This window comes from Asterias amurensis, chromosome 3, assembly GCF_032118995.1.
Source record: "Asterias amurensis chromosome 3, ASM3211899v1".
Taxonomy (NCBI): Eukaryota; Metazoa; Echinodermata; class Asteroidea; order Forcipulatida; family Asteriidae; genus Asterias; species Asterias amurensis.
Genome location: NC_092650.1, coordinates 5852861 through 5869104, shown reverse-complemented (window position 1 = coordinate 5869104; position 16244 = coordinate 5852861). Strand labels below are relative to the sequence as shown.

The 16244-nt window shown below is 35.6% G+C and overlaps 2 protein-coding genes across 2 annotated transcripts; both read left to right on the top strand.

Moving 5' to 3' along the window:
- Window positions 1-5275: 5275 nt before the first annotated feature.
- Window positions 5276-6989, top strand: LOC139934429 (uncharacterized). Its single transcript, XM_071928662.1, has 3 exons — window positions 5276-5495; window positions 6202-6369; window positions 6688-6989. Exons 1-3 carry the CDS (start codon window positions 5276-5278, stop codon window positions 6987-6989), a joined length of 690 nt encoding a protein of 229 aa, XP_071784763.1.
- Window positions 6990-10913: 3924 nt separating this feature from the next.
- Window positions 10914-13658, top strand: LOC139934428 (uncharacterized). Its single transcript, XM_071928661.1, has 3 exons — window positions 10914-11127; window positions 11465-11632; window positions 13035-13658. Exons 1-3 carry the CDS (start codon window positions 10914-10916, stop codon window positions 13334-13336), a joined length of 684 nt encoding a protein of 227 aa, XP_071784762.1. The 3' UTR covers window positions 13337-13658.
- The last annotated feature ends 2586 nt before the right edge of the window (window positions 13659-16244 follow it).

Here is a 16244-nt window from a genome sequence, read left to right as displayed (position 1 = left end):
CAGTGCCTCCTCAAAGATTTTAAAGAGCAGATTGAAACTACAACAAATTTAGTTGCTCTGAAAACATGATGCTGAGCAAAGATATAATTAAAATAATTTATCCTGGCCTTGACAGTTGAAAGGAGTTCCATCGTCTCACATATTAATTGCACATTCTAATAAGCGTGTGGTTTTCAATATTTCGCTTCAATGCGTTTAACCCAATAACAGTGCTGTAACCAAAGGGCAAATCATTGATGTGGTGCTAGGTTTTAGATATGGAAGGCGCCCTCTGTCGATTTGTGCCAATGGTGTTCATAGTCCCGATTTGTTGCCAAAACACTATTGGAGCAATTGTCGCGTGTTAGGTATTATTCTTAAATAATAAAAAAGCATGTGTGAATCTTTCTGCTTCAACGGCACAGGCTGCATTAGATGTGTGCCGCCCCTCCCCCTGTTCGGAGTCAAAGTATAGACGGTAAAAGTGTATAAATGCCGCATCGCATAAAATGCGCACTGTATAGCGTTTGGGGGGGGGGGGTAAATTTACTCAAAAATGAATCAACCTTGATTTGTGGTAACGATTTGGAACATATGAATTGTGTTAATGGTCAAGTGAAATGGGTTTACAAGATTAAAATACACACTAATTATCGTGACTTGTGTTCAGTTTGACCACTCTATCAATATTTGAGAATAAAAACTTAAAAGGAAGGTACACTGTGATAATTGTCAAAGACCATTGTTCTCACTTAATGTGTCCCAACATTATGCATAAAATAACAACATGTACAAATTTGAACTCAATTGGTCATAGGAGTTGGGAGAAAATGAAAAAAAGAAAAAACACCCTTGTTGGACGAATTTGTGTGCTTTCAGATAGGAATAAAAGAGTTCTAGCTAGAAGTATTTTATTATTTTAGTAAGAAATCACCTCTTTCTCAAAAACAACGTTACTTCAGAGGGAGTCGTTTCCCACATTGTTGTATACTATCATCAGCTCTCCAATGCTAGTTACCAAGTCAGTTTTAAGTTATTGTTTTGTTTTGAGTAAAAACTGCACAATAATGCCTTGCCAGAACTAAACATAATATGCAACTGGGAGAGCGGCTCAATTTTGACAACATACAACAATAAGCCTTTTGAGATATGGCAAACACAATGCTACGACGCTATTAGATTTGGGTAAATGTATGTGTATACTTATACACCCAAACCAAACAGTGCACACCTATTTCGTCCGCCTTACCTCAAAAAGGCTAATAGCTCCTTGCATTGCCTTGTGCATAGCACGATTTAGCACCAATTACTACCATTTCTAGTCTGCGCTAGTAAACAGTACCTATAACCACAGTGACTCACATCATTAGCATGAACCCAGATTGCAACAGTTAATTATATCTTCTTATAAAAATAAGACGACATATTTTGCAAAGGAATACTTTGATGTGGGCCTTGAAGGCATTTGAAGCAACGGCATTATCAGAAATTCTACTTTTCAACTATTTAGACTTTTTTGATAATTTAATTACTTATGTAATGATACTCTGTTGTGGGTAATAAGATTTTTAAAAATTATTGTACGTTTACATCTTGTTTGTAATTTGTCGCTTAAAGTTGACGATTTGTTAACTTAACATTTATTTATTCCAACTACAGAACCTCTGTCATAAAAACGAAGTGTTCATTTATTAAATAATTTACATGTTTTTATCATGTTAAAAAAAATGTTTTTACAATAACCCATGCTTATTTCGAGGTTGGTATGGTTTAACTATCGTGCTTTCGCTTCGAGTAAATTTAAGTCCAATGCGGCATTTATTTTGATGTAAAAGTGTTTTCATGCTTAAATGTTTATCAAGTCTAAGTTTTTGAGCTCATGACTAACCTTCAAAATTTGACCCTTTTTCCAAGGAGATTGAAACTTTTACGGAAGAATGTTTTGTTCTCCGTTAATCTGAGATGGCAATTTCATAAAGCGTATCATCTTTAACGACTAAGTACTTCAAACCCAGCACAGGTGGGGGAGGGGGGTGGGGGGCTCACCCTTCGGAGACGTTTCTCACAATTTTGGTTGTGTGTTATTTTTGGGGAAGAAACGGGTAATGATAAAGTCGCATAACAACAACCTACGTGCGCTTAACAGAATCTTACCTTTCAAGGTTGACTAATCATTGAAGATGTTTCCTAGACGTATGTTTGTCCAGCATTTTCTGAAAGAAATTAATTTAAAAGGAAAGAAATTAAAATAAATAAAACATAACTTTCTCCAGGTTTTAATCTATTACGAGCAAAATTGTAGATTTTCGACGAGTTTAAGCAAATCAAAGATTTTGAACTATTCGGTGTAATCACTTTTATTGTTTTTTTTTTCACATGAGACAGTAATCAAAATAACTGCAATAACTTTAACAAAATTTAACAGAAAAAAAAAATAAGAGAAAAAAAAAAATTGAAGTTGATTAACAAATACGGTGCCCCTGTTTTGGCGTACCAATTCATACCACATCCATCCGTGAGGTTCTAGAAGATGGCCAGACAAACCAATACAAACCAAGCCTTGTGTTGTAGGGCATGGTTGAACTTACACACTCGACACACGAATATCAAATCGCTTACAATGAAACAACCCTCTAAACCATCGCCCGATTTGGTTGCTTTCATGGTAAATGGGTTAGTGCGTCAATTAATTTTGGTTCTATTTTGTCTGTCCTCGTTTCTAAACTTTTTTTTCATCAGTTGCGTCAGTTAATTTTGGTTCTATTTTGTCTGTCCTCGTCTCTAAACTTTGTTTTCGTCAGTTGCGTCAGTTAATTTTGGTTCTATTTTGTCTGTCCTCGTCTCTAAACTTTGTTTTCGTCAGTTGCGTCAGTTAGTTTTGGTTTTATTTTGTCTGTCCTCGTTTCTAAGCTTTGTTTTCGTGTTCAGGATTATTAAAACTGTTTTTCATAGGAATATTGAGATATCTTATAAGCATTCTACATAATGTGCACTTTATTTATTAAATCATTCTGTCAGGGAATTGTTCAATTAAACAGTTATCTTGATCATTTTGGGCAGTACCTATAGCTTTCCGTTTGTTTTGATTGTCATTTGTATTATTCTTGTTCATTTTTGAATTATATATCATACAACACAATTAAAGAAAGAAATAGGTAAAGAGCAACTGTAGTCAAAACATTTGTGTTTTTACCAAAAATTAAAACACTTCAAAGAAATCTAACTGCTTGAACCCCAGCCCCGAAGTGTGTCCCTTTTCTGATGACGTGTCTTCCATCTGGGTTCTTCGTCAAGCAAGCATGATGGATAACCAATGTATACTTCGGTCTAAATGCAGTTCAAAAATTGTTACTATGGTGTAAGGGAAGTTACTTTGGGTAATCACTTTAAAAAGTTAATGGCAATTATAACTTTCGGTGAGATACCTACACCAGGTTTAGGTAGTTTAAAACATTTTGAGAAACATTCCATTTGGAAGTTATGCGGTTGTGTTTTATATCCCACTATTTGAATCTGACAATCATTGCTATCAGTAGCGTTTCTTAGATTGTGTCTTCATTCATAATTATAAGGTTTTTTCTTCCTGCGTGGACATTATTCGCTCCGGATTTGCGGTGATATCTCAAAATCGTGACCACCTTTTGAAAGTGAATTTTTCACATGTTAGTTTTATTGTAAACATCTACGGGGACGGATAAAAAAAAACACGAACGGTTCTAAAAAACCTTTTTAACAACATGACAGAAGAAACAATTAGGAAGAACCGTTATACCGTCATTGCGTTCTTCAGTAGGGAAAAAGATGGATTTTAAAATCAAAAATTTCAGATGAGCCTATCTGTATTTATGCGTGTAAACCATGCCACAACAAGTCCTTGACATTCAAGAAGAAGATAGCGGTATACAAATCAATATGCGGCTAGCTTTATCGCTTACACGATTAATACACTGACAATGGAACAACCTTCAGGTAGGCAGGCTGTACTGGTTCTTTGTAAGATGTGTTCGAAGCACCGAGTTTAAGACATTAAAGATACTGGACACTATTGGTAATTGTCAAAGACTAGTCTTCACATTTGGTGTATTTCAACATATGCATAAAATATTAACAAACCGGTGGAAAATTTGAGCTCAATCGGTCGTCGAAGTTGCGAGATAATAATGTTAGAAAAAACACCCTTGTCGCACCATGGTCACACGAAGTTGTTTGCTTTCAGATGCTTGATTTCGAGACCTCAAATTCTAAATCTGAGGTATCGAAAGAAATCAAATTCGTGGAAAATCACTTCTTTTTCGAAAACTACATCACTTCAGAGGGAGCTGTTTCTCACAATGTTCCACACTATCAACCTCTCCCATTACTCATATTCAAGAAAGGTTTAAATTCTGTGAAAATTTGGACTTAATTGATCATTCAGGCGCAATGGATTAATGACAAAAAACATTTGTGCACAAATTAATGTGTATGCTTTCAGATGCCTGAAAATGTCAGGGGTTTAATTATCTTGAGTGAGAAATTCCCTCTTTCTAAAAAAAAACGTTACTTCAGATGGAGCCATTTCTCGAAATATATTACCAACAGCTTTCCATTGCTCGTTACCAAGTAAGTTTGTTTATGCTAGCAAATATCCCTCGAATTTGTGGTTTTCTTTGTGAACTAACACCGATCCGCCTTTTTGTAAAACCAAACGTTTGACTCAAACATGGAACCGTCTAAGCTCACGTGAGAAAAACTACATAAATTTATTGAATATTTGTGTGAATCGGAGGGAGCCACTTCTCACTATGTTTTATACTATCAACAGCTCTCCATTGCTTGTTACCAAGTTAGTTTTTATGCTCACAATTATTTTGAGTAACATTACCAATAGTCTCAGTGCCTTTAAATACACTCGGTGTTGAAAAACTTAAGCATTTTCTCGAAATGCCAGATTTTAAAACCATATTTCCGATTTAAAATTAGATTCGTTAAAGAAGTAGAACGCAAGCTTTAAAGCTTTTTAGAAGCCACTATAAAGCTGGTACCACTGAAGGCCTACTGAAGGACACATGCGACCAGAGAACAAACGACTTTGACTAATGAATATGCAACGATTATGGGTTACGATTTAGTTGTCGTAGATATAGCCCTATTTAGGTCTCTTTCTCTGTACACATATACACTGTAGTATAACAAGAAGTGTAAGGCCGCCAGGGCTATCATACACACTACTGTTGTCAACGATATGAGATGATGTCATTCGTTTTGAAACGTCACAGATCAATCGTGTTTCTTGTTAGCTCAGTCAAAACGCGAAATGCCTCAGGCCAAGATGCAGGTTTTCGGAAACAGAATTTTGCTTTTCGTTTCAGCCTTTATCCTACCAATTTCTTTGGCCATTATACTTCATGCCCTGCCTCTGGGTGGAGAAATGTGTTCAGCAATGATCTCCGCCACTGAAGGAAAAAACCGGGCCTGTCTCCAAAGAAAAACGGTACTGGCCTTCGGATCGAAATGTCGACAACCCGACAAGAAAAGTGGGGACAACAAAAGTGAGGACAAAAAGGGTCAGTTGTGTTTTTGAATCTATTATTTTCTTTATTTCCAGTCTCACATATGTTATTGAAAACTTTCGTTTTTGACCTTATAGTTTTGTTGAATGATTGGTGTGATGTTGTACTTAAAGGCACTGGACACCTTTGGTAATATTGTCAAAAACCAATATTCTCACTTACGGTTTCCCAACATATTTGCATAAAAATAAAAAATCTGTGAAAACTTTGACTGAAGTGGTCATCGAGTCATCGAGTCATCTGAAGTGGTCGTCGTGAATGATTAATGAAGAAAGAAAAAACGCTTCTTCCACAAATTTGTGTGCTTTCAGATGCCTAAAAGGGCCGCAGGATGAAGTATTTTTTAATATCTGACTGAGAATAAAACAAATGTGTTTGTAAAACAATAATATAACAACTATTTCTTGTAGTTTTTGTTGTTTAGTTTTGAAGATTGTGAAAGATTCCGTGTATATACAATTTTGTTTATTCGATTCCTGACGGGGTTTTTTTTGTTTTGTTTTTTGATTAATGACAATTTAAAAGCAAACCGTATTAGCAAGCAGCAAAAGCTGCACCAGGTTTTTACCTTGTTCTTTTTTTTCAGACGAGAAGATCCAAACAAACTGTACCTAATTTCTTTTGAAAAATAAAATAAAATAAATTGTTCTGTTCGTGTTTTCGTCTGCAGTGCATGTATGTGAGTACTTCACTGAACCATCAAAGCCTCATACCTTCAGGTACATCATGGGTCCCTTGAGCATGCCCTTCAAGCTGGACTTTAAAGCGAAAACTTTCGCGGGCCTCATGATAGCCCTCGCAGAGAGAAACGCAACCGACACCATGTTTGCTGAAATAAGTAAGTAGAAATTCTCATCATATATTATAAATGGTTCTGACTTTGACGTAGAAGATCTGCCATTTTGGCTTGCAAAAACTTATTTAAAAGTTGATTTCTCAAATAAACTTCCTTTGGTGGTCTTAATGAGTTTTATAATGAAAAGCCTCTAACGTAATGTAGAACCACGCTGCGCAAGATGGCTGCGCTTTTAATACTAAACGTAGCGCTCATTGTATTGCGCTTACTTTAAGACTTGCGAGTATACCTTCAGTAAATCCACATCTCATTGTAAACGTAATAAACATAGCTTTGCATTGTACCTCCGTTTGCTTTAAGACATTGGCGGATGGAGTGGCAGCAAGTCGGTTATCAGAGCCTGTCACTCAGATAATTGCACTGAGCTATTCGGTGAACATAATGAGCCCGGTATCGTCAATGAGAATGAATTCCGTCCTTTCTGGATCGAGTACATAGAGGGCGTGGTGAAGGTCGGCAAAGGAGGGCAGCAGACGGCTTTCTCTCAATGGGATGCCGGTCAGTATCATGGGTGTGTCACTACAGAGGTATATGTTGGAATATCGGGTGCGAGAAATCATCCCGATAATTGGGTATTCAACACAACATATGTTTGTAAATAGAAGCAATACAGCACAACTCTCTCTACTTTAATACGTACTGATGTATATTATCTTAAGATGTAAGATGAGAGTGTATGGTTGAGAATAATTGCAATTAATTTGATATATTTATTACAAGTTGTTCTGTAAACTCTCAAAGTCAGTGGACACTATTGGTAATTGTCAAAGACCAGTTTTCTCACTTGGTGTATCTCAACATATGCATAAAATAACAAACCTGTGAAAATTTGAGCTCAATTGGTCGTCGAAGTTGCGAGATAACAATGAAAGAAAAAACACCTACCCTTGTCACACAAAGTTGTGTGCGTTTGGATGGTCGATTTTGAGACCTCAAATTCTAAATCTGAGGTCTCGAAATCAAATTCATGGCAAATTACTTCGTTCTCGAAAACTATGTCACTTCAGAGGGAGCCGTTTCTCACAATGTTTTGTACTATCAACCTCTCCCCATTACTTGTTACCAAGTGAGGTTTTATGCCGATAATTATTTTGAGTAATTACCAATAGTGTCCGCTGCCTTTAAATAGGTGAATCAGAAAAAAATATAATCCACATCAAGGAATTTTATGTAATAGTGTAATTTTATTTAGTCCGGACATCCTTAGTGAAAAACACTTGGTGAAACGGACTCAAGAAATTATTTGTCTTTGACGTTGTTCATTTCGTGGAAAATGAACATTATGTTGCTTGTGTTTGTTTCACAAAGCTTGCTATTTAAAGGCAGTGGAAAGAAACTATTGGTAATTACTCAAAATAATTATTATCATAAAGACTTACTTGATTACAAGTAATGGTGAAAGGTTGATAACATAAAACATTGTGAGAAACGGCTCCCTCTGAAGTAATGTAGTTTTCGAGAAAGAAGTAATTTTCCATGAATTTGATTTCAAAACCTCAGATTTAGAATTTGAGGTCTCGAAATCAAGCATCTGAAAGCACACAACTTCGTGTGACAAAGGTGTTGTTTTTTCTTTCATTAGTATCATTTAACTTCGACGACCGCTTGAGCTCAAATTTTTCTCAGGTTTGTTATTTTATGCACATGTTGAGATACACCAACTGCGAAGAGTGGTCTTTGACAATATTACCAATCGTGTCCACCGTCTTTAACAACATAGGCCCAATGCGCGCCTGTTCTGTTTGGGCAAGTGAATAACTATGCTTTTTAAAAGCCGTTCTTTTATAATCATGTGGTAGAGTTAGGTGCCATGGCTCACTGTTTTAGTTAAACGTTTAGTGACCAAAAAAGTTCGAATTTAAATAGTATGGGGTTCAGTTATTTTTACATTAGCAATTTCGAAGTGTAGCATATAGCTCAATCAGCAAGTTTATAGATAATGAAATAAATTTAGTGGGACGCTGTCTTCTTTCAGATTTTTGCATGGGGTCAAAAGTTGCAAATTTAAATACTGAAGCAGAGCCTATAAAGAGAAGAACATCGAACAAACTACAGAATCCCTTATGAGCAGGTGATACAATTAAAAGTTAAACATTAAGAAAACAAAACTATTTTTCTAAACATGTATTTATTTCCATATTTTTCCAGGGAATAAACAAATTGTTTTAAGTGGAAAGAAATTATTTCCAGGAATTGGAGCACTATTTGGATGGAGAGAGATTTCGAGGCACCGAATTTGTTGAACCTCATTTGTTACTAAATATTATACCAAAACAAGGTTTAAAACAATAAAAGAAAAACCAATTTAAGACGTATTACCTTCGATGCTGAGGGACTATCATTTAAAGTCCAATAATCGTATGAAGTTGGTCTTAAATTCGAAAGTGGCTTTTATTGGAGGGCGGTTTTCTTTTTTTCCGTTTACCACTTAAGACGCCATCATTTTTGTACTTTAACCCTCAATTTCAAGTCATAGAACAGCACTGGTCTGCAACTGCACAAATAAATACCAAGTAAAAAACTTAAATTTGCCTCCACATACAAGCTTAAAAGTATTGACAACCCAACTTTAAAAGGGAAACGGTGTTATTTGTGATGACCAACTACTGTCACTTGAGTTGATAACAAACTATCAAGTTCAATTTGAAGACGTTTTGCATGTAGGGCGCCCTCTGCTGGACAATAGTGACTAGTCGAATAAGATACCAATTTGATGTTATCCATCAAGTAGGTGAATATATATTTGGAAATGATTTGTAACCAAGAAAAGGGCGTCATAAGAATTGTTTAAGTTAAACATTTTACAGTGTCGTTAATAAGAATAATTGAGATTGCGCAGATTCGAAAATTATTGCAAATTCCTACTTCGGTCTGATATAAGATACAAATTAGATGTTATCCACCAAGTAGGTGAATTTATTGCTACAAACTAAGTCACTGTAACAAAAGATTCCGAACCAACAAACCTTTTCCGGTTTGTGTCAGGCAGTAATATAAATAGATGCTGAACATTGTATCAGTTAACACTGCAGTTAATTTTTACCTTGGTTTGAATGTATCAATCATGAGAAATCAAAGACACTATGGGACACTATTGGTAATTGTCAAAGACTAGCCTTCACAGTTGCTGTATCTCAACATATGCATAAAATAACAAACCTGTGAAAAATTTGAGCTCAATCGGTCATCGAACTTGCGAGAAAAGCACCCTTGTCACCAAAAGTTGTGTGCTTTTAAATGCTTGATTTCGAGACCTCAAATTCTTAATCTGAGGTCTCGAACACAAATTCGTGGAAAATTACTTCTTTCTCGAAAACTATGTCACTTCAGAGGGAGCCGTTTCTCACAATGTGTTACACTATCAACCTCTCCCCATTACTCGATCGTCACCAAGTGAGGTTTTATGCTAATAATTATTTTTAGTAATTACCAAAAGTGTCCACTGCCGTTAAGTATATAAAAAAAGTCAGTAGAAATGTTTTTACTAGAACTCAAAGGATTGTTAACTTTAACAGTGATACTCAAGTATTTTTTGTGTGCACTAAAATTTGCGCGTAGTTAAATTAAACATACATTGCCTTTGTATTATTCCTTTGATTGGTGTTTCAAACGATTTTGGTGGTAAATTAAATAACATGAAATAAAGTTGAATGGTATTGCTAGTGCCGTTATTATAATATTATGTATCTATCTATCTGTTTCTTTTGATGAATATCGCATGATGTACCTACTTAAACACAGTAACTGCAAACACAATTATAGTAATTTACCAGAAAACCCACAGCTCTATTCCTTTATGAATGCAGCGCCAGTATTAAAGGTCAGTGAAGTGAACTGATGCTTAAAGAGATAATAGGCTACGTGATTATTACGGAAAAGGAATAATGTGTTCTATTGTAGTTTTTAAGACACTGAACAAAATGCAAACACTTTTGTCAAAGCTAGGAGATAAACGAGTTGTTGTTTTTTGTCGGGGATTATGTGTCTGTAGTATATCAAGCTTATTTCGATCGTGTATAAGATGGTATGGATCTTCACATGCTAATCGATCATGTGGCAGTCGATATAAGAAATGGTATGGGTCTTCAAACGCTATTATCTTGATAATAATTCAAAGTGCTATTTTTCTCTGTAGACTTGGTATTGGTATGTATCTTATAATCAACAAGCATTTAGATTAAAACTGATACTTTTTGATAACTGCCAATCCATTTCCTTGCCTTTAAAATAATACTTTCAGTCTAATTTTCTGACCTTGATGAGAAAGTGGCAAACGTGGCACGGATAGCGAGAACCACTTAATTAAATTGCGGCACGCTTCGCTGGTAATAAAATCAAACAAATTGTTCCTTCGGCCGCGTTTCAGACAATAGGAAAAGTTGTTAGTATGGTTGCTATAGACACCGCACTGCTTTTCAAGGCAACTGAAAACGCAGTATTACTTAAATACGCCAGAACAAGACACCGCTACACGTCGCATGTTTGCAGATTTGCTATCCCTCCGGTCCTGGCGACTTCTATCAAGCATGGACGCGATGTTGAAAAAGATTTCAAGTGACATTATTTCCCTAATTCAGGCACTCGGTTTGGTCATGATTTTCTACGTCTTGCCCCTGCAAGGAGAAATGTGTTCTACAATGATCTCTGCAGTTGATGGAGAAAACTATTCGGCTCTGCAGAAAAGAGCATTCGCAAGTCTGAGATCAACCTGCCGCGGCCGCAGAGAGCCACCCATACGCTGTAAGTAGATAGCATTATATCCTAATGTAGTTGGCTGTGGTTTACTTTCCATTAATTGTTGTACTTTTTATATGCCCTCACTCTTTTGTATTTTTCACACTATTTCTGTACAACTATTTCTGAATTTGAATTTGAAAAAGTTTCTGAAAGACATCTGCTAAGAAAAACAACAACTTAGTGACTGTTAGTGTTTTGTGTAGCTGTTGTTAAACATTCTTTTTCTGAAAACCCACCATAAACCAGCGGGGTAAAAAAGAAAAATAATTGTTTATTTACATCTATCAAATTGTTTATTCCATTATTTTATTTTATTTTCATTTGGGGTTTTCATTTGCAGGGCATGTATGTGAGTACTTCACTGAACCATCAATCCCTCATACCTTCAGGTACATCATGGGTCCCTTGAGCATGCCCTTCAAGCTGGACTTCAAAGGGAAAACTTCCTCGGCCCTTAGGATAGCCCTTGCAGAGAGAAACGCAACCGACTCCATGTTTGCTGAAATAAGTAAGTCGAATTTAATTTTATATTCTAAATGACTTTTACACCATTGATATTCGGCATGCGAAAATGTTATTGAATATTCACTAATAATTCTTAATTTAAGCATACTATTCATTTCATACATTTCATGGTGTTATTGAAAAAAAAAAGAATAACATAATTCACACCAATAGTGTTTAATATGTCAACTAATAACCAGTTAATAGTTAATAGCAAATAAATCTGATTTTAAATGACCCTAATAAAGTGCTTTTCTGCTTTCTTTGCTACAATGAGATTACATTGTATGTTAAATAATGCAGTGCACGTTGAATGATGTTACATGCTTGCAAGGCCCATGTGGAATTTGAATGTATGAATTTATTTAACTCGAACTTCATGCAGTACAAATGTAATGTGATTTTTATCGAAAAAGCAAAACACTCTCTGAAGGTAAAACATGTTTCATGCTGTAATGTAAAAGTTCACTAAGCAAGATGAAATAAAAGTTTAAAGTCACCTGGAAGTGTTATTTTGTCAATATAAAGCTTTTGTCACTAAAATATGTGTTTTGATGAGTGGAATATGACTAAACAATCAACTAAGGTTTAAACAAAAATAGTTTCCGTGTTATTTACAAATTTGAAGAAAAAAACGACCCGAGAGGGCGCTGTTCGTGACGTCAATCGAGGCGCGATGAATCGTATGCAGTGCCAACACAAGATAGTGACGCTTGACGCAAGCTAAAAACATGCCCTCAAAGTAGCAACAACACTTGATTTTTTTTTCACGTTAGGCAAATGCTCCTTTAGGTTCGTTACGGCTTTCAGGTACCTTCTTCGACTTCCCCACTAGCTGGAAAAATTGTTGGGATGGCGTCATGTTTAAGAAAAGAACGTTTCTCTTCATGTCAAAATGTGTAGTGTATTCCGGATTCTCGAAGCACGACGGCTCGAAGTGTTTGCTGCACAGCGCTGGAAAAGACGTCGGACCGGACCACTTTGCAAACTGACCCCATATTTAGTTGTTTTGCTGCATCCAGCAGCAATACACCTGGTTGATATTGCCGGGAAAATGCAAGAAAAAAACCTTTTTCGAAACGTACAAACTCACGACTAAGACTTGAATGTACTTGCATACGTGTGTTCGATGTTCGATCGAGGCAAAGTCTGCCTCGATTGACGTCACAAAAGGGGTAGGCGGAGTCACCCCCACATAACTTTATCTATTTGTTTAAACATATAAGTCTTTATTAACAATTACTAAAAAAAATTATTTTATTGTTCAGAAACATATACTCTAATGTTTGAAGAAAAACAATTATATTTCCAGGTGACTTTAACGTATAATTTACTTTCCTTCAGCAAATCCATTTCTCTTGCAAGCATACAAAACATTTAGCATTGTATGTCTGTATTCTTTCCAGCCATTGGCGGATGGGATGGCAGCAAGTCGGTTATCCACGCCTGTCATTCAGAGGAATGCACTGAGCTATTCGGTGTTCATGATGAGCCCGATATCGTCAACCAAAATGAATTCCGTCCTTTCTGGATCGAGTACATAGAGGGCGTGGTGAAGGTCGGCAAAGGAGGGCAGCAGACGGCTTTCTCTCAATGGGATGCCGGTGCGTATCATGGGCGTGTAACTTCAGATGTATATGTTGGAATATCGGGTGCGAGACATGATGAAGATTATTGGGTTTTTAACACAACATATATTTGTAAATAGGTGCAAAATAACAGCCCGTTGCTCTCTACGTAATACTTAAAGGAACATTACAGAATTGGTTTTTGCTAACAAAACAGTTGCTGGCAGTGTAAGCACTTTATGTAATCCATCACATACATAAACTGACAAACCTGTAGAAGTTTGAGATTGATCAGCCATCTGGGTCACGAGAGAATAGTGAAAAACCGATCACATGTTTTTGCGTTGGATCGATGCCAACACAAAAATGAATAAAACGCTCACTGAGCGATAAACTCCAAACGCGAAATTAGATTATTTGTTTCTCATCATAATTATATGACATTTCAGACAGAGATACTCCAAGGGATGTTTTTTACTATCATTATCATAAGACCGTGTATAATTTTTTTGTAAATCTGTGATCTTCACGATTTGTTTTCTTACCAATTCTATAACGTTCCTTTAATGAATGATCTAAAAGTGTAAGATATAAAATGCAAGGTTTAGAATATTTGCCAAGCAGCTGTTCAGTTAACTCAAAAATAATATGCGCATCAGTCAAATCAAATACACATATTATGACATTTTACGCTTTTAAATGTTTGCAACTTTATTGAATTAAGAAAGATACGACGTTCAACATAACTCCAAAAAAAAAACACGTATATTAACGCACTGTTGGAAGTTCTAATGTAACTAAAAAATAACCTATGATTAAGTGGATGTTAAATTTTCATCGGTATAAAAAAATACTCTTTTTGGTTTCTACCCATTATACACTGATGTGTGTTTAACATGTTTGTATAATCGGTACTTACCCGAGCTCTGTTTAACAAATCACAGGCATATCACTCGGGTGGGATTCGAACCCACGACCTAGAGCTAGTTGCAATTCTAGAACAGTGTCATACCAACTAGACCACCGAGATAATAACCTGTGTGTCTATATCATGTTCTACATTTTGTGGTGAAGTGAATAATTTGAATTTGTTGTTTTAGTTTCACGCAACTTGCTTTGTACATTTCAATATACTACATACCTGTTTGGATTGAGCAATTGCACATTTTCACTTATAGCTGCCGTTTTCAAGTATGTGGTAGAGTTAACTTATATAACTAAATTCGTCGTTTCTGGGAATCGATTAAAGTGAAAGGCAAAATATTTACGGTCAATCCTAATGAAGCGATTTCTCTGAAGAATATCGACCCTGGGAGTCATATTCTTTGATATCCTAAATTGGACCTTTCCACTCGTTAATGGGGGTCAGGTTTCACAGATGTTGTTGAGGGGCAGAAAACTGTCTTCAACACTTAGTTTTTAAAGACACTGGACATCTTTGGTAATTGTCAAAGACAGTCAACTCACTTTGTGTAGCTCAACATATGCATCACTATAACAATCATGTGAAAATTTGAGCTCAGTTGTTCGTTGAAAGTTGCGAGATAATAATGAAAGAAAAACACCCTCACACGAAGTTGTCTGCTTCCAAATGCTTGATTTCGAGACCTCAAAATCTAATTCTCGAAATTTCTCGAAAATTTACATTACTTCAGAGGAAGCCGTTTCTCACAATGTTTTATACAATCAACAGCTCCCCATTACTCGTTACCAAGCAATGTTTTATGCTAACAATATTTTGAGTAATTACCAATAGTGCACTGCCTTTAAACCTACACGTTGTCATTTAAACTAAGTCTACGATAGCAGACACTTTTAATTAATGGACAAATAAATAAATAAGCTGTGTTTAACGGATTATTATGGTGCAAGTTTGATACAAATGTTTAAACAATATGTGAATGTCTTGACTAATACTGCAAATAACTCAGCCGCACATTGAGTACTGGGTTCGAGTCAGGGATTGCTGTGAACCAATCACGATTGCTGGTGACACATACTCAAAGTCTAAAAAAAAATCAAAATTATTCTCAATCTAAAAAAAAATTGGATTTTCATATTTATTAACCTGCAGCAAAGCAAACCTTTATTGTTGCAAATACATACAAATTTACATTTTTAAAAATAGTCTTCTATCCTACTTTAAACGACGACATGTAGGTTTCCCCATTTGCTTCATATTGCCTCAGAAACATCAACCACTATACATGTAGATCAATAACACTCTGACAAGACGCGCTACAATTCTATATAGATTAGTTTTACACTTTGATGCACACAATTTCGCCACAATTATTTGTAACTTGTTATAGAAATAAATAAACAATTGGAAACCACATAAAATATTTCTTTGAATTTGCTTGAGTGATTCTAACTGACACGTCAACTGAAGGTATTGATGTCGATCGATACTTATGATGGCACTTGCTTCAAGGACCAAAGAATCAATGTTGAACCTATAGCCTCATTTGAAATTACTACTCTTATAAATTACTACTCTTATAAATTACTACTCTTATAATTATATATCATACGTATTTTCCTTTCCAAATGTTATAAGAACAAACCCCACATAGAAAACAACAACCAATAGACAAACTTACACCCCAATAATCAAACAGGCAAAACAAAAAAGGTCCACGTAAAACGCCTCCCCCCCCCCCTCTATACCTAACTGTGCCTTTCATGTGCAGAGTTAAAAGGTTATAGTTCAACAACAACAAAGAGTTAGATCAGAGTCGACTGGGTGGATTTTACAAAGAGTTAACTAGTTTTTTGTTTTTGTTTTTTACTCATCCTAACTTAAGACTAGCCTTAAGTTTTTAATATCTCCTATAGAAATCCAACTCTTGTTGAAATCGACCCCATGACTCACAAGCATGCAGGGTTTAAAAAACTGTCCATTGTGCATTGATCTGGTTTCTTTGTTGAACTTCAATTTTTGTACTCATTTATTGCACTAAAATTGGTCTGGCTATAATTTTTGTGTGGCGAAGTGACAATAATTTTGCAAAAAACTTGAAATAAAAAAAAATATCTATATATATT